This window comes from Xenopus tropicalis, chromosome 7 (genome assembly GCF_000004195.4).
Source record: "Xenopus tropicalis strain Nigerian chromosome 7, UCB_Xtro_10.0, whole genome shotgun sequence".
NCBI classification, from domain to species: Eukaryota; Metazoa; Chordata; class Amphibia; order Anura; family Pipidae; genus Xenopus; species Xenopus tropicalis.
The window spans coordinates 73,274,651-73,297,008 of NC_030683.2; the positions used below are offsets into that span (position 1 = coordinate 73,274,651).

The 22,358-nt window shown below is 38.0% G+C and overlaps 1 protein-coding gene across 4 annotated transcripts in view; it reads left to right on the top strand.

The window, feature by feature from the left end:
• aplp2 (amyloid beta (A4) precursor-like protein 2) overlaps nt 1–22,358 on the top strand; it is a 79,500-nt gene that overhangs the window by 37,894 nt on the left and 19,248 nt on the right. For 2 of the 4 annotated variants that reach the window (XM_018095936.2, XM_018095937.2), the window contains exons 2-8: nt 9,022–9,195; nt 10,251–10,380; nt 12,432–12,544; nt 13,085–13,272; nt 16,119–16,315; nt 17,728–17,895; nt 22,182–22,312. In XM_018095936.2, the coding sequence (XP_017951425.2) occupies nt 9,022–9,195; nt 10,251–10,380; nt 12,432–12,544; nt 13,085–13,272; nt 16,119–16,315; nt 17,728–17,895; nt 22,182–22,312 (1,101 nt within the window). The remainder of the gene's footprint in view (nt 1–9,021; nt 9,196–10,250; nt 10,381–12,431; nt 12,545–13,084; nt 13,273–16,118; nt 16,316–17,727; nt 17,896–22,181; nt 22,313–22,358) is intronic. The other 2 variants (XM_018095938.2, XM_018095939.2) reach the window with 1 other exon arrangement.

Here is a 22,358-nt window from a genome sequence, read left to right on the forward strand (position 1 = left end):
GATTTATGTAATTCCAAAGCAGAGACTGCTTTCTCATTGAAGCAGTTTAAAGGACATATAACACCTAAAAAACAACAAATCCTTATTTCCTCTGACCTGCAACATGTTTGGAACATAGGAAGAAATCGCTTATTGTACTAATAATGCTGTACAATGCTGTTCTTTAAGGGCGAACTATTGTAACATGAATAATTATTTAAACACATCCTTGGGTCAAGATATGAAAGTCCCTAATCCCAATGCATCTACTGTACAGTAGAATACACTAATACAAACAGGGGTTTATTAAGATTATAGATAAATACAAAGTATTACAATAAACACATAAAATATATAGTTGCAATAAGATAAGAGTCAAAGACACAAGATGATGGAGGTCCCTGCCCCGTAGAGCTTACAATCTATATTCTGACATTCTGAATATGATGACATATTCTACATTCTGAACTTCTTTCTGCCAGCTCTACATCAGAGTCTAAAATAGATGACTTGCAGGCTCTTTCTCATTGGCTATTGGGCCTGTGATTCTGATGTATATTGCTATACTGCCTAAAGCTGACAAGGTTTGCAGAGAGCCGCTGACGGCACAGAAACAGTAGCATTTTCACGTTATTTATGGAGAAACGGCTGCACATCTACATGGGCCGGAATCTAGCTCTGCCTTTTGCCTAGCTGCCCTCTGACAGGATTGCCATGTTTTTAGCCTGCTAATTTAGAAGTAATCCCACCACTTTGCTAAAGTGCTCATTTTCTGTTCCCTCCCTTGCTTGTCTTAGCCTGACCTTTTGCCCCTGCTGTCTCCTTCCTTATGCGGTGGAATGCCATTCTCCTGCAGGATTGTGAAGCAGGTCACTATGCTCCAATGTTAAATTTACATACAGAGACGTGCACAGTGAAAGACAGAAACAACTGTTGATAGGAGTTTTCTGACCATACGTGGCACTTCCCTTCTGAACTAATCGGCCTGCAGAGCCTACATCAAACCTGTGAGCATCAGAAAACTTTCTGCAACTGTTTCTGTCTTTACCAGCACACCTCTCTAAATCAGTGGTTATCAACCTTCCTAATGCCGCAACCCTTTAATACAGTTCCTCATGTTGTGGTGACCCCCCAACCATAAAATTATTCCTAAAATCATTGGAAATATGTGTTTTCTGATGGTCTTAGGCGACTCCTGTAAAGGGGGCACTACCCACAGGTTGAGAACCGCTGCTCTAAATGAACACACTGATGCACAGTTTGAAGGTCCTGCGGGTGTATGGTCCTCGCAGAATAAGGTTCTGGGATGGTAGGAAGGGTGTAGGAATTTTTTTTTCAACAGCTTTAACAGGCCTTGAGTTGTAGAACAGCAGTACTATTTTGGCATTCTGCTGGAGAATGCACAACAACATGAGGTGCAGGAGCAAAAAGTAAATGGGTGTGAAAGAGGAGGAAATAGAAGTAAACTGGTGCAAAAGGCAAGAGCAGAGGGGGAGATTACAACAAGTAGGAAAACAGTTAGGCAAATTGGAGATTGACATGAAGCAAAGAAGGGAGGCACAGTAACAGATAATGTATAGTAGAGTGGGGGAATAAAATAGTGCATAAAGAAGGGTTAAAAAGAAAAAGGGAAAAAAAGAAAATAGGACAAGCAAATAACAAAAAAAGTAGATGCATGATATAATCTTTCCCTCCTCCTTGTTGGCAGCAGGGATGCCAGTACTCACTGAGTAAATAGTCCTAGAAGCTCCCTCTGTTTAAGATAGCAGCTGCCATTTTAGCTTGGTCTGCTTACCATCTGTGCTGCAGCTCTAGATGCTGGTAGCTCAGAACACACATTCCTAAGGGTGGGGGGGGAGGGGTAAATACTTATGAATTCTTGTGGGAGGGGGCAGCAGGAGAGAGCTGGGCAGACTTGGGCCCTGGGAATGAAGGATTTTTCTGAGAGAGGAAGTCTGATAGAACATGAATACACAAAAGAAGACAAGACATCCTGTGTTTCTTTTGCATTACTTAGGTTTTACCTTTCCTTCTCCTTTAAGTTGTTATAGATCTATGAACTGTAAAAAGAAAGTCTTCTTCAGGGCTCAGACTATGGTCTCCAAGCTGCTATTCAACTCCCACCAGTGAGCTGGTATTCCGTTCCCACCATCCCCAGATAAGTAATTCAGTGGGTTATATCTAAGATTGAGGGGACCTGCAGTCGGAAACATTACCACAAGGTCATAGGCTGTGGCATAACTTTGTGCATAAGTCGTGCTGGGCCCCTCATGCAAGAAACTTTTTCTGAGGGGTCCAATCACTAACAGCCACTATTTTAAAGGTAGCAGGCCCTCCTGTTGCACCCCTAACCCCCCTCCAGCAATTAAGCTCAATCACCGCAAGTAATGTAACTTATTTTCATTAATTCAAATGTTTACAAAAGGGGTGGCATTTTACAAATTACAAATGTGTGCCCTTACCCTAAAGTGATACTGCCACATTTGAAAATCTCAACAAACAAATCAGCAAACAAATATTTTGCAAAGTTGCTTACCAAGCAGTATAACAATAAGGACTTCTCATACATGAAGTGAATGTGCAACATAATATCCATTTGCTTTGTGTGGAAGAGAGTTTGTATGTTCTTTTTATGTCAGGGGTGTTAAACACCACTAAAAACTGTAATTGCGTTTTTCTAGGGATGCACCAAATCTGGGATTCAGTTTGAGATTCAACCAAAATTCTGCCTTTCAACAGGATTCGGCTGAAGCTACGCTCCTACCCAAATCTTTAAAATCATGTGGCTTTTTGTCACAAATTTTTGCTCGTGGTTCTCTTTAACCCTTCTTTATCCTAATTTGCATATGCAGATTAGGATTCAGTTCAGTATTTGGCCGAATCTTTTACAAATTTGATCCCTGTTTATCTTCCTGTATAATAACTAACCCCATTGTATTCTATGCATCTTATCGGTTATCTGCTGTATCCTGTGCAGTTTATCCTTTTTTATATTTGCCCCAAATTTTGACTGTGCAGGACAACAGTATGTTATATTTATTAAATAAAAATGTTTTAAAGTAATTCAAATATAGGATAATGTTGCCTTGCACTGGTGAAAGTTTTTTGTGTTTGCTTCAGAAAGACTACTATAGTTTATATAGTGTATATACTAGAGCAGTGATCCCCAAACAGTGGCTCAGGAGCAACATGTTGCTCACCAACCCCTTGGATGTTGCTCCCCAACCCCTTGGATGTTGCTCCCAGTGGCCTCAAAGCAGGTGCTTATTTTTGAATTCCAGGCTTGGTGGCAAGTTTTGGTTGCATAAAAAACCCAGAGTACTGCCAAACAGTCCACATAGGGGCTACCAAATAAGCAATTATAGCTCTTATTTGGCACCCCTGGAACTTTTTTTCATTCTTGTGTTGCTCCCCAACACTTTATTCATTTGAATGTGGCTCACATCTATAAAAGGTTGGGGATCCCTGTACTAGAGTATAAGCCTAGTTTTTCAGCACCCAAAATGTGCTCAAAAAGTCACCCTCGGCTTATACTCGAGTCAGGTGTCATGGGTCCCTCCAAATTAGCACCCTCTGTCCTTTGTGTGCAAATTAGGCCACCCGCAACCAGACCCTCCAGTGCCCTGGCCTGTTCCCAAATTCATCTTCATCTACCATCCTCACCTGTCCCATTCTGCACTAGACATTTCACTTTATATTCTATATAAACTATATATAGTTTTGAAGGATTTTAACTCTTTGGGGCTGATTTACTAATCCACAAACGGTCCGAAGGCATCCAAATGCATTTTTTCCGTAATGATTGGTATTTTGGGTTTTTTTCGGAAATTGTTGCGACTTTTTCGTAGCCATTACGAATGTTTCGCAAAATGTCGTAACTTTTCCGTAGAACTACAACTTGCGCGAAAAGTCGCGACTTTTTCGCAGCTTTTGCGCCAAGTACGAAAGTTTCGGATTCATTCAAGCTTCGGTATGGTGACTTTCCTTGGGCCAGGTTGGAGCTGCAGAGTGCCATTGAGTTCTATGGGAGGCTTCCAAAATCATGCTAAGTCTGAAAGTTTCGCCCGCCGCTTACGAGCGCTCAATACGAAAAAGTCGTGACAAGATACGAGCAAATCGTAATGGCCACGAAAAAGTCGCGACTTTTCGCGCAAGTCGTAATGGTTACGAAAAAGTCGCAACAATTTACGAAAAGTCGTAACGGCGAAGAAAAAAATGCAAAAAATACGAAAAAGTCGCAAAATGTTCGTTTTCCAATCGGAATTTTTCCAATTGGGATTCGGATTCGTGGGTTAGTAAATTTGCCCCTTTGTGTTTTAGCTTGGTTACTGAGTACTCTTAAGGTATCATTGTTGATAAAACAATTGTTTTTGTTGACCCTCCACTTACAGAGCTAGTGTACAGTTTTAATTTAAAATAAATATTTAAAAACATATACCCCACTGATGCCTCATTTAATGTAATTTTATTGGTATTTATTTTGATGAAACTTAGCAGTAGCTGCTGCATTTCCCACCCTAGGCTTATACTCGAGTCAATAAGTTTTTCCAGCTTTCTTAGGTTAAAGGAACAGTAACACCAAAAAATGAAAGAGCTTTAAAGTAATAAAAATATAATGCACTGTTGCCCTGCACTGGTAAAACTGGTGTGTTTGCTACAGTAACACTACTATAATTGATATAATAAGCTGCTGTGTAGCCACGGGGGCAGCCATTCAAGCTGGAAAAAAGGAGAAAAGGCACAGGTTACATTGCAGATAACAGATAAGTTCTGTAGAATACAATAGTGTTTTATCTGTTATCTGCTATGTGCCTGTGCCTTTTCTCCTTTGAATGGCTGCCTCCATGGATACATAGCAGCTTATTTATATAAATTATAGTAGACTTTCTGAAGTAAACACACAACTTTTACCAGTGCAGGGCAGCAGCACATTGTATTTTAGTTACTTTTATACACTTTCATTTTTTGGTGTTACTGTTCCTTTAAATTAGGTACCTCGGCTTATATTCGAATGGGCTTATACTCGCGTATATACGGTAAATAAGCGACTGTGCAGCATTGGGGCAGCCATTTAAGCTGGAGAAAAGGCACAAATTACATAGCAGATAACAGATCAGCTCTGCAAATACAGTTGGAATCTGTGCAGCTTATGTTATCTGCTATGTAACCTGTGCCTTTTTTTTTTTTTCATTTCAATAGAATGGCTACCTCCATGGCTATGCAAGCAGCTTTGCTTACATAAACTATTGTAGTGTTTTTGAAGCAAACGTACAACTTCTACCATTGCTGGGCAATAATACATAATATATTAATTCCTTTTGGTACACTTTGAATTTTGTTGGTGTTACTGTTCCTTTTAAAAAGAAAAAAAAAAGTTGTTTTTTTTTGGTGTTGCTATTCCGTTAAATACCAACAACCCATTTGGGAATAATGTATCTATGTACAGTAGTTCCCTTTTCTTCAACATTTTCTATTTGTATTTAACATCTGTGCATGTTAACTTAGTCAAAACCGAAGGGTAGTGTGAATCCTGGCACAGTGCTGCAAGCTGTGAAAGCTGCTGTCTGGTAGGAATGTCTAGCAGCAATATTTTTGGCAAGGAGTCCAGTTTTCTTGGTAAATTATATAAAGTTATTTTCTTTATTCAGTTGAGTACCGTGGAGGAACTTGCTAGTACATTATGATGTGAATAGTTGTTCCAAGTTCACTACTTTACAAGGTTGCCTGTTTGATAATTAACTTTGTTGTGCCAGGAATAGAAATAGCCAGATTTTATTTTTCAGATATTTGCATAAGCCAGCAACTAGAAATAACAAACTAAGCATTGATCAAATACAAAAAGCCTTTTATTAAATAGTTAATGCTCTGAATTCACCTTAAGCACATGTGATGTTCCGGTGTATGCAGTAGAATGCCTGTTCACTCGTGCATGTTTGAGTACAAAAAAATCTCTGTAGACTGTTGTACAGTGCTAGACTTCAACATTTTTGCTGAAGGATAAGAAGTGTCTCTCTCCAAAACTTGCTAAAAATCATTTTATTTAAATATTAAATAAACCCAATATGTTTGTTTTGCCTCCAATTAGAATTAATCATATTTTAGTTAGGATCAAGTACAAGGTTCTGTTTTATATTTTTAAAAATTTGAATTATTTGTCTATGTAGTCTATGGCAGATGGCCTTTCCGTAATACAGAAATTTCTGGATAACTGGTTTCCGAATAAGGGATCCCATACCTGTAATTATTATGTAAAAAAATATATATATTTTGTACCTTATTGGTGTCTTTAATGCATGTCAGTATTTATTTTTCTGCAAACGAACTGTCACACACAGACTGTCTCAGATTGCGTTTTGGCAACATCTTACCATCGATTAAAAGCACTCAAAATCATAGGTGTCTGTTTGACTATGTGGCTGTTTGGATGTTTACTTGGGAATAGCTTTTCTGAGTAAGATGTTCTATTTACAGTATGACCTTTATTTGTGGGAGGTTGCAAAATAATTTCATTCCTGAAGATGTGCTTGTTTAGGCACAATTCAAAAGTGTCCATCTGGGGGACCAGAGGGCTGTTGGTTGCCCCCTGTCTGCCTAAAGCCTCCATATATTGATATGTATATAATTTTTCTAAAATCATCCAGCCGCCAATTAGTTACATAGTTACATAGTTACATAGGGTTGAAAAAAGACCAGTGTCCATCAAGTTCAACCCATCCAAGTAAACCCAGCACACTTAACCCACACCTACCAATCTATACACTCACATACATACACTATATATACAACCACTAATACTAACTGTAGATATTAGTATCACAATAGCCTTGGATATTCTGATTGATCAAGAACTCATCCAGGCCCCTCTTAAAGGCATTAACAGAATCTGCCATTACCACATCACTAGGAAGGGCATTCCATAACCTCACTGCCCTCACCGTGAAAAACCACCTACGCTGCTTCATGTAGTATTGTTTCAATTAACTGGCCTATGATGGATGCAGGTTCAAATCAGTCTTCAGCCTAATTAATTATGACTTAGCATTACTTTAGATATACTTTAGCATACGCTAAGGAAGCAAAGCTCCGCAATTTGTTATTATCCCAGAGTCGAGCTACATGAACATTCAGCAATAGCATGTGGTCTTGTGCCTTTATTTGATCACTTAATAGCCTTGTTAAGCTTTGTATGTCTCATTTTGTTGATTCATTAATTTACATACTTGGACACTTTCCTGTTCATTCAGTACCTTTTCACCATGCAAACCCTGCCACCAACAGTCATTTCCAAACAAAGCTTACCAAACCTTACATTCTATACCCTCCACCCACTGCACATACTGTGTTGCACTTTACCAATCCAGTCGACCGCTGCTGGAGGAATGTTATGTCCTCCAGGCTATTCCTACTGCTGCTACAGTGATGTGTTTTTACGTTAGCTACTGGCTGTGGTAATCTGACCTAATCTGTAACTATTAGCCACCTGATATAGTCCCATCCTACGTTTAAAGTGGACCTGTCACCCAGACATAAAAAGCTGTATAATAAAAGTCCTTTTCAAATTAAATATAAAACCCAAATTCATTTTTATATTAACACATCCAAACCCATTATAATAGCATTTAAAAAGCCCAGCTGTCAATCATATATTGCATGCCCTACCTCTATGCCTAGAGGCATAGAGGCGGGGCAGACAATAACTTTAGCTTTCCGTTCAGCACTACCTAGATGTCACTGCACATCTCACTTTCCCCCTACCTCCTCATAATCTAATTGTGTAGCCAGTGCAAGGGCCTGGGCATCTGGTCCCCCATTCTGGCACATAAACAAGATTTTGGCATGATACAAAGTTTGCCTTCATAACAGTGTCCACAAAATGGTGCCTGCCTGCTTGCTTTGATTGAGTAATTCCAAGATGGAAGGAAACAAGATTTATATTATTTATATAGCGTAAGTAACATTCATTTTGCTTAACTAACTATATAGAAAATAATTTTGAATTATGTCTTGGGGTGACAGGTCCCCTTTAACATACCATCTGCAAAGTTCTTCACTTTTTCCTCCAAAAGGTTAACTATGTACCAAACCAGAACTATCTAACTAGAAGTCTTCCATGCCATTTTTATCACTCCTAGAAAGCCCACAGTATCCAGAGACTTCTTTGTATGACTTCTTTAAAATCATTTGGACCCCACACTTGTGAAGTAGCAAATAATTGGCTGAAAACATGGAATATCTTGGACGTTACCTTTAAAGGAATACTGTCATTGGAAAACATGTTTTGTTTCAAAACACATCTGTTATTAGAGCTTCTCCAGCAGAAGGAGCGCTGGCTCCTTCTGAAAGCTCAGACTCTGGCACAATGCACTGAGATGGCTGCTTACTCACTGATGTTACAACTAAAAAAAATACATTTGTTGGTTCAAGAATAAAAATTTGAATGATAAAGTGAATTATTTGCTATGTAAACAGTGTAATTTAGAAACAAAAAGTACCCCATAAAAACCATGACCCGTATCCCTTTAAGTGAAAGCCCCATATATGTCCTGTTAATCGTCGTCTTAGTTTTTGCAAGAGATTAATAGCATGCTATGTATCATTTCTGCTGAAGCAGTCTCCTTGTCTGTACTGTTCTAACGATAACATTTGTATGCATAAACTCGTCATATTTTGCAATATATATGTGTGTTAAAGTAGGCACAATAATAACTAATTTGTGTGGAAGTACATTAAATGGGCAACTTTGTTTCATGACTTGTATGCAAAAGTACCTCTCTTGCTTAACCCAGTTAAATTATCTAAATAATTGTTCTCTAGTTTAAAGCAAATAAAAATCCCTCCTCATTATAATCACACACTCTTTTATATTGTCAAATTTGGCCTCTTTTTAAAGCAGGCAAAATCCAGGGATTACTGAATATATTCAGACATATTTTATGTTCTTTTGGTAAAGTGGGGGTTGTGTAAGATTTTGTAATGGCAAAAAAATCCACAATGTACTATAGAAAACAGGACTGACTTTCTGTTTTTTTTTTTTCCTAATAGGCACTGGCAGCCAATGCTGGAGCAGGCTTTGCTGTGGCAGAGCCACAAGTGGCTATGTTTTGTGGCAAATTAAACATGCATGTTAACATTCAGACTGGCAAATGGGAACCTGACCCTTCTGGGACCAAAAGCTGCATTGGGACAAAGGAAGAAGTTCTTCAGTACTGTCAAGAGGTGAAGTTTTTCTATGGACCTTTAAAATGCTTGTTTCCATTGCTAACTTATTTTGCTGTTTTGCAATAGCAGAATGAATGACATTGGTAAAATATCACTGATAAAATATAACTGGGCCAGCCATACCCCTTTAATGCTTTGTCTTAAATACTAATTTTATCTAATTTGAAAATAAGACAATTATTATGTAAGTAAGGTTTACATTAGCTTTCTTTTTCTTCAGTTATTTCGCTAAATTTATGTAGCCCAAAATTGCTAATAAAATAGCATCCACTGGTGTAATCGGTGAACCAACAAGTAAGAAAAATGAATGTTTGGTAGACTGTACAAAGTGCAGCCACCCACATTTTTTTGTTTTCTACATGCATGATTGGTCTGTGTGGTCAGGTTTTATAAGGTAAGGTATTTGCCAGTAGAAAAAATGCTGCTACCATTGGACATTATTTATCCTACCATTTCTATTTTTTTTTTTTTAACTGTCCAGTAGTGATGAGCTAATCTGTCCCGTTTCGCTTCGCCATAAAATTTGCAAAACGGCAAAAAATTCCCAAAACGCATTTGTCGCACAATTTTTTTGTCGCCTGGTGTTTGTCGCCTGCAGGGTTTTTTTTGTCGTCTGTGGGTTTTTTTTTTTTTTTACGCGATTGTGCCCAGTATGACGTGCAACGAATTTTCCCACGGTGAATTTTCACAGAAGTTTTGTGAAACAATTCGCGAAAATCCATGCCTGGCGAAAAAAATTGCTCATCACTGCTGTCCATTATATACCAGGTATTAAAAAGTATTACACTTTTGTAGGTCATATATCTTGTGTGCTTTTGTTTACAGTTTTTAATTTTTATATAAATGCTAGTCAAATAAAATCTGAATGTATGACACATTACAGAAAAGAAGCTGCCCCATGCACCCAAACTGTAATGGATATTCAGTAACCGTTTAATAATTTTAGATGTATTTACATCCTACAGTCTAGTATATTTTTTTTTTTAATCTGTTAATGAAAGTCTTTAAATGTTTTTATTTCATTCTAAGTTGTCTTCTTTCTTTTTTTGTAGGTGTTTCCTGATCTTCAAATAACCAATGTAGTAGAAGCAAATCAGCCAGTTAGTATTGATAACTGGTGCAAGAAGGGAAAAAAACAATGCAAGGGTCATTCCCATATTGTTGTCCCATTCAAGTGTCTAGGTGAGTTTTATTAAGATTGTCATTGCAACTATGTAGGCACACTTTATACATACATAGATACTTTACTTCTCTTACTCTATTACTGCCTTGTGCCTCTTTACTAGTTTTCTTATCATTCTGCTATGAGTTTTCTCCTTTTTTTACGATACATGTTCTTTATTGCTTACCTTTTTCATTTTACTGTTTTCTGTTGTCAACCCATCACCCCATATTTCCAACTCTTCTTTTGCTTTTTTTAATGGGATTCTGGTGTACTTTATGGTGTACTTTTTATTTCCAAATACACTGTTCACATAGTAGATAATTCACTCTACTATTGAAAATTGTATTCTTAAACCAACAAATGTGTTTTGTTTTTTTAATTGTAACATTGGTGTGTAGGCGGCCATCTTAGTGCATTGTGCCTGATTCTTAGCATTCAGAAGGAGCCAGCGCTACATATTAGAACTGCTTTCAGGAGGGAGGGAGGCAGGGAGGGGGTGTGTTATCACTCCAATTTGCAGTGCTGCAGTAAGGGTGAAGACACACAATGCTAATAGTCGTAGCTACTAAAATAGACAATGCTGATCATTGAATGATAATTGTCTCTCTATGTGTTTTAACATAGGCAATTCTCAGTATTGTAAATGGCGGGCTATTTTCTGGAGTTCAGTATCCGTGAAAAAGTAGCTGTTACTAGTAGCCAGGCCTGGATTTGAGGCCACAAAGGCCCAGGCCCAGGGCGGCACAAATTTGGGGGCATCCATATAACAAATCCGGCGCTGCTAGAAGCTCCATGTGTCTTCACCCTTAAGAATGACTGAAGTTTATCAGAGCACAAGTCACATGGCTGTGGCACCCTGGGAAATGAAGAGTATGGCTATCCCCATGTGAAATTTCTAAATTAAATTTAAAAAAAAATCTGTTTACATTTCTATAAAACAGATTTGAAAGCAAACTCTGCTGGAGAAACTCTAGTAAATGATGTTTATTTACATGACAGTATTTCTTTAATGTTTCTTCTTGTGCTTTTTACTGTTATAATCCAACCTGTCACAATACCCTTCACTTTAGAATTTATAACGTTGGATGCAAACAAACTTATTTAAGCTTCAAGGTTAACGCTTTTGGTGACCAGAAGTCCTTTCTGCAAATTGAGTAAGATTGGTCATGGTTTTGTGCACATCCAGAGGCAGGGTACATGCAGTTAATTTTAAATTCTTTTATGTGTGTCAAACGAAATTTTTCATATATTTTCAGAGTTATTTTGTACAGGTACACAGCTAAATATAGTCATCTTTTGTTCTTACCCCCTTGCAGACCTTACAGAAATCAAGAAAATAGTTTATTGCTCTTTAAATTTATTTTAAATTGTGCGTTTATCTGTGTAATATATGAAGAAACCATTTAGTACACTTTAGATTTATTTTCATTCTGGTTGAGCGGCAGGACATATCTTTGTCTTTATGATGTCACCCACAGTTAGTAACTTTTAGTTTAAAACTAAAATGATAGGGTGGCTAATGTGTAGTCATGCCTGTTATCTTCTAATAGTAGTGCAAAATATTTCTGTGAACCTTCTCATAACGTCCTCTACCATCTTCCTAAAGAAACTGAGCATAGTGCTCTTTTAGCTAGCTTCTTTCTACATCATAGAGCCATTCCTAAATACATAGGTGGCCAAACACTGGCCAGTACCCAATGTCAAGACAAAATCCTTACGAATTACCACATGCATGTATAGCACTTTACATTGTGTTGTAGCTTGAATAATTGGAATAACTCCTTCCACATCTGCTGATTTGCCTTGCATTTACCAGACATATTTAAGCAAGTCAGATCTTCTTAATACATAGCCTCCCCCTAAACAGTCACCTTTATTCTGGCCACAAGTAAAAGGTTCTATAACTGTAGAGTTGGCTCTTTTATATGTGGATACAGCATATTGGGTGTCTTGTCTTTCTGCAGAGATCACTGACTAGTAGCTTGCACACTTGAAGGCACGACCAGATCATCTTCGAGATCCATTTTGTTACTTTCTATTTCAATGCAGTTGATATTGTTTCTTGCAGTTGGCGAGTTTGTTAGCGATGTGCTGCTTGTCCCAGAGAAGTGCAAGTTCTTTCACAAGGAAAGAATGGATGTATGTGAAGGTCACCAGCACTGGCATAATGTAGCCAAAGAGGTAATGCCCTGAGCTCCTTTTTTCTGTTTTTTTTTTTTTTCTATTTCTATCTAATTTTATAGCACAGTAACAGATATAGTACCAACATATTCCAGAAAACTGTACAAAAGGGCACTTTACTAGTACCAAAACAGGAGATAATGATACAACATCAAACTAAATTTATACAGTATATTTATTCAAACAGCTCTTTTCCTTTATGACACTGTCAGGGACAAAACCAATAGATTGTGTTTATACAGTTCTCAAATATGTTTATTATATATGACACACCACAGCATGGATTTCTAATGCAGGGTTGTGATAGGAAGCAGACAGTGCAGTAGAACCCTCACCACACTTCCTTTCGTGGCCTGATCTCCCTCGTGTTGCACTACCCAAATGTAGAGCTGTAATAGGACACAGTATTTTTGGGCTCTTATTTTGCTGCACTCACAATGACAATTCTTTCCTTGCTATTGCAGTACATAAGTATTTTTGGATGATATAAGATCTAATATAAATACATTTTTTAGTAAATTTTGTCTTGTTTGGTCTCAGGCTTGTATGACTGAGGTTATGGTCCTCCACAGTTATGGCATGTTGCTACCATGTGCTGTGGACCAGTTCCGTGGGGCTGAGTATGTCTGCTGTCCTCAAACAAAAATCCTAGATGAAGCTCTTTCTAAGGAAGAAGAGGAAGAGGATGATGAGGAAGAAGATGAAGATGATTATGATCTTTACAAAAGGTAATGTCATAATCACTAAATCCTTATGGATAGCTAGAAACAAGGTTCTTTTGCCATCTGATCAGATTTATGTAATAACAAACCTAGAAACAACAATGTTTAGGGTTTATTTGGAATCCAGTTTTTATTGTGGGTTCTTTGGCTTTCCAAACTCCAAGGACCAATAACACCAAATAATGTTACATTTTTCATTTAAAACTGTAACAGCAGCAGTCCTAACATTTTTCAGTTTTACCTGCAACTTGCTTTCCAAATTTAAACCCCTAAACTGCAGCAGAAAAAAACTGCATGGGTCAGATTTGTTCACTGGTGACTCTTCACCTGTCTCCATTTTTCTTATTAATGTATGAGAATTGCTGCATAGCAGTGATAGATGCACCTCTGCTTAAAATTGCTGGCAAAGCATTTCTGAGCAGAAGTCTGCACGTCGTCGCTACTGGTGCCCCAGGCATGGTAATTCACATAAATTAACATGGAAACAGTGACAGGTGGAGAGGGGCTATATGACCACTACTGACTTCTTTGGATAGCAGTGTTAGGCCCTGCCTAACAGTGTTAAAGGAAAAGAAACACTAAAATTTTTAAAGTAAAAAATCTATTCTACCCTGCTCCAGTAATTGCCGTATCCTTCCCAGCGCTTATTAATCGGAGTTCTTTATTAGAAAATACCTTGTAAAACATTGCATCCGGTCAAATACGGCAATCCAGAAGATGCAGAATCCACAATGCAACAATCGACATCTCCTCCTAGCCTGACTCCAGAAGTCCAAAGTCAATTGTTAGCCTTGTTAGGTATTTTCTAATAAAGAATTCAGAATAATAAACACTGGGAAGGATAGGGCAATTATTGGAGCACGGTAGAATAGATTTTTTTTACTTAAAAAATGTTTAGTGTTACTTTTCCTTTACGTACACTGTGCAGTTGTCAACACTCTGAACATGTTTATCTCTAAATCTAATTGTTTGGCAGACTGTGATTGGCAAGCAGACTGATTGGCAAACTGTGAACATGCAGGAATTATATTTTCTATAGAATAAAAATGTAACTTTCTCACCCCAACTTTTATATTGTGCCTAAAATGGAAATTAAGTTTGAGAAAACTACAGGTTTAGAGTGGTTAACTGCAGCCCACACTTCATTAAAGGACAAGGAAAGGCAAAATGTTTTAATCGCTTACCTTGTGCCCCAGGCTGGTGCCCCTGTTAGGAGAAAACAGCACTAGCCTGGGGCAATGCGCTTCCTCCTTCCTGTATCGTTAAGATGTGACTGCGAGTTAGGCGCATGCGCAGTAGAGTGAAAAGCTGACTTTTCTGTTAAAGTTCGGCTTTTCACTCTACTGCGCATGCGCGCGGCGATACAGGAAGGAGGAAGCGCTGCAGGTACCCCAGGCTGGTGCTGTTCTCTCCCAACAGGGGCACCAGCCCGGGGTAAAAGGTATGCGATTCAAGTCACTTGGGGGTACCTAACATTTTGGCACCCCCAAGTGACTTTGCCTTTCCATGTCTTTAAAATTCGCAAACACACTCATGCATTAATACCGGTGTTAAATAAATCACAGAATTCATTATGTCTCTAGCAGACTTTGCTATTGTGTGATAAACCATTCTTGCCATGTCTGCATATCCTGTGTAGTGTACTTACTTAATCTTAAGTGAAGAACACTCTCTAACCTCTGAAATATATTATACTACATACAGAGTCCAAATATGAATAAATTGCTAAATTCTATGTTCTCTGTATCAGCAAAAATTAGGAAACCAAGCTAACCAAATATCTTTCTAGTTGTTTACTATGCAGTTTTCTGTAAAACAGATAAAAAAATATACTAGATTGATTTGTAAAGATGGATAATAAACCAGAATAATTAATCTAGCCATCTGGACATCTAGAATGCTGTTTTTTTGTTAAAGAACACAATGAAGAAACACAATTCTTATAGCTGGTATCCAAAAATAGCTGTCCCCTTCAGAAAGGACGCCATAAGACACAATTTATTTTGATCCCTGTTACTAATAATGCACATTGCCCATTTCTCTTAGACTTCAGTGGTAAACTCACTAGCCCCAGTAGGGGCTGTTTTTCCTTTTGAATATCTTTAATTTTCCTCATAATGAATGTAGAGTACCACCATTTAAAGCCTAGGGTATGTGGAACAGTTTTTAGTGGTTTGCCTTCTGTGTTGTTTGACACATTAAAGGTAGTATCAAAATATGTGAAGTCATGCTTGTCAACCCCCCCCATTGTCTTCAGTGGAAATTTCTGCAAAGTAACCAGTAATGACAAATGTCAGGTGTTTGCTGGGTGTCATATACTCTAGTAGGCAGTTTCATGGAGCAATCATCTGAGAAGCAGTAGAAGACCAGAAGTTGATTTGTATTTCAAGTGCAATGAGAAATAAGTTCCGTCTTTTTTTAATCAGCTGGAAGAGCATTAAAGTTTAGTCTTTGCATTTCAGGTTTTAAGTAGACGCAGGTTACACAAAGCATCATTTCATGGGTGTGGGGAGCCAGGTAGCAAGTGTCACTGCAGCATGGTTGCCTGCAAGTGTTAAAGTGATACTGACACGAAAAAACTATTTTTCAAAATATGAATATACATAAAAAGCTACCTATAGGTCGTGTTGATGGTTTTTTGCTGACAGGTTTGGGACATTTAAGCAAAAAATCCTTTGATAGTGTTGAAAATGTGCAAATTTTAAAACCGTGCACAGATTTAGCAGGTCAAAAGTTACTTGGTAAAAACTGGGCCTTATAATCAGAAATTGGATGATAGTTCTTGTTATTTTCAGTGCAGCCCTGTGCAGTGCTTTGTAATTGTTTGATTGTAACAGAATTTCTTTTCCTAGTGAGTTCCCCACTGAGGCTGATGTAGAGGATTTTACTGCAGCTGCGGAAGAAGAAGAAGAAGTGGAAGATGAAGTTGTAGAAGACCGTGACTATTATTATGACAATTACAAAGATGAGGACTACAATAATGAAAACCCAACAGAGCCTCCCAATGAGCGACAACCATCTGGGAAAGACATAATTACAGATGTCAAATGTAAGTAAGAGGCTCTGACTTCAGTTGTGGTTTGAAGCTTTAAGGGGTTGTTCACCTTCCAAACTTTCTCAGTGTAGGGTCATCAAAATATTATTTCAGATGCTTTCTATATTTTGTTTTTGACAGTTTTGTTAATATTAAAGTTTAATGTTTCTCTCCGGTGTTTTAGGCTAGCAGCTCAATAATCCAGGTGCAGACTTTGAACTGTAAAACTTCTCTGTAGCATATATGGAACGTTAGTAACTAGTGTATCAGTGTTAACAATGGACTCAGGAGGGTCAAAGTTTTTTTCATTTTTTATTTCTGATTAACTATATCTGAAACAACTAAAAAATATTAAAATGCATTAGGTTTTAGGACTATTCCATACAGCCAATAGGTTTCCTACAGATTTTTACTTCATTCAAGAGAATTCATATGCTGGTATATTTGAATAGTCTCTTTCTGTACCATGGTATTTTAATACCTGTGAAATTCTCCCCCCACTCTGGTTACATTCTCAGTCCTCTGTGTGACTACTTAACCATTGCAGTGTGCATATCTGCTTTCAAGTGTAAAGCAGCCTTAGTACTGCATTACCTTTCCTGTATCACCTTGAGTGTGACATTTTTCTCTGTCATGATAGCATGCAAAAGCACATGCACACTGAGCACCTTTAGTGTTAGGAACAACTCAAGGTCTTCTGCTGTAGGGAGGTAGGGCTGGTTAAAATACAGCACGCCTGGATGTGTTGCCTATTAAATCAAGGGCTGAAACAAGTATAATTATCACTTATTTGAGTTTCTAAAGTTATACCTATAAATTATTAAATATATAGAAAATTAATGTTCGTTGTAAGAAAGACAAACTACAGCTACACCAAGGTGTGGCAAAGAAGCAGGCAAATGTTTGGAATAAAACTGATTTGAATATTAATGTGGCTTCAAATGGAAGTATTGCTCTTCTTAGGTTTTCTAATATTAGTTTTATGTTTCAGTAGCAATTGTTATTTACAGAGGGGCCATGTAATTTACTGAATTTTATGGCATCTCATCAGGTAATATAATAAATCTTTTTAATGGGACAGTTATTTCACAATGTCCCAAATATCTTGGGTACAATGTTCAAATCATTACAGGTTACCCTGCTTGTTTCTGCAGTGGTATTGTGTAAGTTACTGTATGTGAATAGATGAACCATTTTTCTCCACAAAAATCTTTGCTCATAGAACTTACTTAACAATGGAAGAGAAATGCCTTTACATACTTGTAAAAATGTAGACATTAACATAAAATGCTATCAGAGGATGAATTCTGAAATGTAAAAACAGCTTTAAAAATGTTAGCTTAATGCTATATATAGATATAGATATTATATATAGATATCATGCGGGTGTTCACCTGCTACTGTGTGTGTAACCCATCTTCTCACAGCTGTCTGCTCCCAAGAGGCCATGACCGGTCCCTGCCGGGCCATGATGCCACGCTGGTATTTCGACCTTGGCCAGAAAAAATGTGTTCGGTTTATATATGGAGGCTGTGGAGGCAACAGGAACAATTTTGAGTCTGAGGACTATTGCATGGCCGTTTGTAAAGTGATGAGTAAGTCTGGAGCATCAGTGCTGATGTGCCCAACTGAGAGCTGCTTGCTTCGGTTCACCAAGATGATTGTGGTGCAACCCGGTGTCTTGTCTTATTAACCCTGCATATCCCCTTGGCGCTTATTTAACCTTCTGTACTATGAGATTCTTGTGCATTTTAATTTAAAGGGCATGTCAACCCCAAAAATAATGTTTTGCATAATGAAAGAAAACATAATTCTAGGCAACTTTCCAATATGAAATAATTAAACATTTGTAGCGCTTTAAATGTTATTTGTAAATGTAATTGCTATTGGAAGCAGCATTTGCTGAACTCCTGGTTGTTACATTTTAAACAATGTTGCAAAGGTCTTGCTTCTCCAGCAAGCCAGGTCTGTCAGTCTGCCGCCTTGTGTTACAATGTTTCAACAGTCTGAGCCACCAGGGCAGAGAATAGGAAGCACAGGCAAGCACTGCTTCTAATAGCAATTATAAATACAAATAACTCAAAAACCATTACAAACTTGTAATAAATGTATATTGCAAAGCTGCTCAGAATTTTGGTTTCTTTTATTAGGCAAAAAATTATATTTTGAGTTGCCTTGTCCTTTAAGTGCTTTCCAGCAAATGGGGCTGGTTCAATGATTTTAGGTAAAAAAGCACTTTACTCCGTTTGAGTAAAGGTCCTTTAAGGAGCAACTTAAGTTGGCCATACACTAGCAGATCCGCTCGCTTGGTGATGTCGCCAAGCAAGCAGATCTTCCCCCGATATCCCCACCTACGGGTGGGCGATATCGGGGAGCATTTAGGTAAAAAAAATAATAATCCGATCGTTTGGCCCTGGGGCCAAACGATCGGATTATGTGAGCGGCAATGGGGCAGTCGGATCGGGGACCGCATCAACGAGCCGATGCGGTCCCCGATCCGACCGGATTTTCTAACCTGGCCGATCGAGATCTGGCCAATTTCAGGCCAGATATCGGTCGGCCAGGCCGCTCTGCTCTCCCCATACACGGGCCGATTAGCTGCCGAATCGGTCCAAGGGACCGATATCGGCAGCTATAGTCGGCCCGTGTATGGGGACCTTAACATTTAAAATCATTTCATTACTTTGCATAGGTTTAGTGTTTATTATGGCCTTTTGTAATGGTTTGGGGTCAAGGCTGTTATGGCAACTGTGGGACTTAATGTAGCTTTCTGTGCAGCATGGTTCAGAGCTGTGAATATATTGGTGGAAGTTCAGTGTGATAGAATTGTCATACATTTCCTCATACACAGATAGTCCTAATAACTTGTCATTGGTGCTTTGAAAGGTTAACAATGTAATGACATTAGACGTTAGAAAAAGTATGTATCTTTTATATAATTTGTTTTTATACTACCTACTCTTTAATACGAAAGGTATTTATCTAAAGATATATATGCAATAAGGCACAAAGTTTGCATAGGTTCAAAACTTTGTGCCTTTCAAACCACTGACCAGTAAGTGCTGCCAACACATTGGTTGCTTTAGGTGGTTTGAACTTTAGCATTTGGGATGGTCCATCCCAGCTAGAATGTTATATAGATATGTTCTATAAATGTATTATAATGCAGGTATGGGGCTTCTTATTCATAAAAAAGTTATCCAGAAATCTTCAAACTACCTTATGGCCATCTCCCAATTTGAAACAAATTATATGGTTTTGTTACAGTCACTAAGTTACAAGAATGGGAATTATGGAAAATATAGTAACAGACCATAACTATACAGAATACATTGCTACTGTGGAAAGGAACTTTACTTGTTAATACTTAGCTTAATAATGCTTAATTAATGCTTAATATCTAGGCTCTAGTTACTAGAATTGGAAAATGCTGTAAGTGAAACGGTTGCAACTGTTTTGCAAGTTAAGATGTTTCTTTAATTGTTTAATTCAGAAAGACGTTCCTGACCTGTAAAGCATACAATCTAAGTGACTGGGTAATTTAGAGGGTAATAAATGCTGCAATTTACTGTTAAGGCAGTTGTATGCCAGTGTTCCAAGAGTTAGGTTGTGGAGGTGTCAGCCATTAATGGAGTATAGAAACACTGCTGAAGAGATAGTAGTGAGGTGCAGAGCAGTTTATGATTTCAGTCCAAAGGAACAGAATTAAAAATATAAGAATTATTATTTGGGATTCAGCCTTTTTCGGCAGGCTTTAAATTTGGCCGAATCCACGTTCCTGGCTGAACCAGATCTTTAAACAATCGTGACTTTTTGTCATGTAAAAAAAGAAGTTGCAAATTTTTTTAGAGTGCGAAACCTAATTAGCATACGCTAATTAGGATTTGGTTCAGTATTCATCCGAATCCTTTACAAAGAAAAGAAGAATCTCAAAAAAGTGGATTTGGTGCATCCCTACTAAATAATATCAGACCACAATTTATAAATTAGAAGACACAATGTAATCACATGGCAACATTAAGTTTAAAAGCATTTGTTCGCTCTTGTGCTTAATTATCCCTTTAAAACTTTAAACCCACATTTGTATGAAATGCACATTTGTGTGTTTAATTAGCAGTTGGTTACAATGAATACTGTTTTTTTTTGCAGCTGTGCTTTATGTATATCCATTTACAACTTAATCAATACATTTTTTAATTTAAACATACTTAATGCCAACCTACACAGATTACTAAACAACTTGGCATACATACCACTCTACACAGATTACTATGTCAGCACTTAAAGGGATGTTTTAATAAGCTGCCTTATTTATTTCAGCAAGGCTTTGTGAAAATGGATAGTATGTTTTACTGAATGTAAAAAGAAGAATTGGGTGTAAGCGGACCATTTCCATAACTATGTTGTTTCCCCTTTCAGTGCCTGATCTTTTTGATCTTGTCAGGCAGTGTGTTGCTGTTTAACATGCAGTACAACATAGATGAAAGGGAACCCTATACTGTAGAAATGTAGCACGATGGTGCATAGTTTCAAAGGCATGTTAGAGTAATCTAATAGGTGCCCATGCAATGTATGTACTGCTAGAAGTTTTCTGCAGCTGTGGCAACCTGATGCTTTATATGAAATCATTCATTGTGATCTCTAAGTGCAGTTGCACACAGGGAGATTTGTTGGCTGCAGTTACATCTGGGCTGCTGCTGGCGACATATCACCCTGAAATGCTTTATCACCAGCAATAAAGTGAATTGCCTGTGGTAAAATATATGCAGTGCTTGGTTTTTCAAGTTTCTTTGCGAGGCAACTTAGGGCAGCTAAGAAAAAATGAAGCACCAGGTAGGTTTTGCGTAGACAGTTGACTTTATTGCCAGTGGAAAAGCGTCTCAGGGATATTTGTTGCCTGCTATTACCCTAACACAACATTCTCCCTAATATGTACTGACGTGATCTGGTCACAATCTTTATCCTTTTTATTAAACTACAGTTTCTATATTTTTATATACTGTTTTACCACTGGTAACACAAATTGGTTTTAAGAACACCTACTACAGGTGGTACCTATCTTTTTAATGATGTATTACATTTATGGGGTTTTTTTTGTTGTTTTGTTATAAATAAATCTGCTTAGGGCTCTGGCACACAGGGAGATTAGTCACCCGCGACAAATCTCCCTGTTCGCGGGCGACTAATTTCCCCGAATTGCCATCCCACTGGCGAAAATGTAAGTCGCCGGTGGGATGGCACACGCGACGGCGCGATTTCGGCAAATCGCCGAAAATGCCTCGCAAGGCAACTTCGTGGGATGGCAATTCGGGGAGATTAGTCGCCCGCTAACAGGGAGATTTGTCGCGGGCGACTAATTTCCCCGTGTGCTAGAGCCCTTATAAGAATCCTGTGCAGAGTTTAACTATTTATATAACACTTATTCCTTCACTCCCTCCTTCATTCTCTTGAGTAAGAAGCACATGCAAATAGCAACTGGGATTTTAATAAATGCTGAATCTCTTCCACATGCTGGTCATGATGGATTTCCTATGTATCTCTGGCAACATGTTCAGAGCTTTCCTTGCAAATCGCTAAGCAAATCACAAAATTAGTATTTGTACTCTAGTAGTGTGTTTCCCCAAAAGATCTGCTTCTAGAATGTTGCTTTCTGTCTTGTAATGTAATGTAACATGCATGTCATGATTGCTATGCTTAGCCAGGAAACTACTTGGGATGACCTGAATGCTTAATCTTAAATGTATACCTTTGAAAATAATTTTGTAATTTGCGGGCCGGGTTTTGCTATTTGAAATAACATTTTCACCAGTTTCACAGCCAATTTACCACCTGAAATTGCTTTCCTTAAGGAAGTTAGTGATATAATCTTTGCTTCATTCAGTGGCACAAACTCCAGCTCCTGCTGATGATGTGGATGTGTATTTTGAGACCTTAGCTGATGATAATGAACATGCACGCTTCCAGAAGGCTAAAGAACAACTTGAGGTTCGACACCACAATCGCATGGAACGGGTAAGTCCAAAGGTTATATTGAAATGATAATATAAGCATAATATAC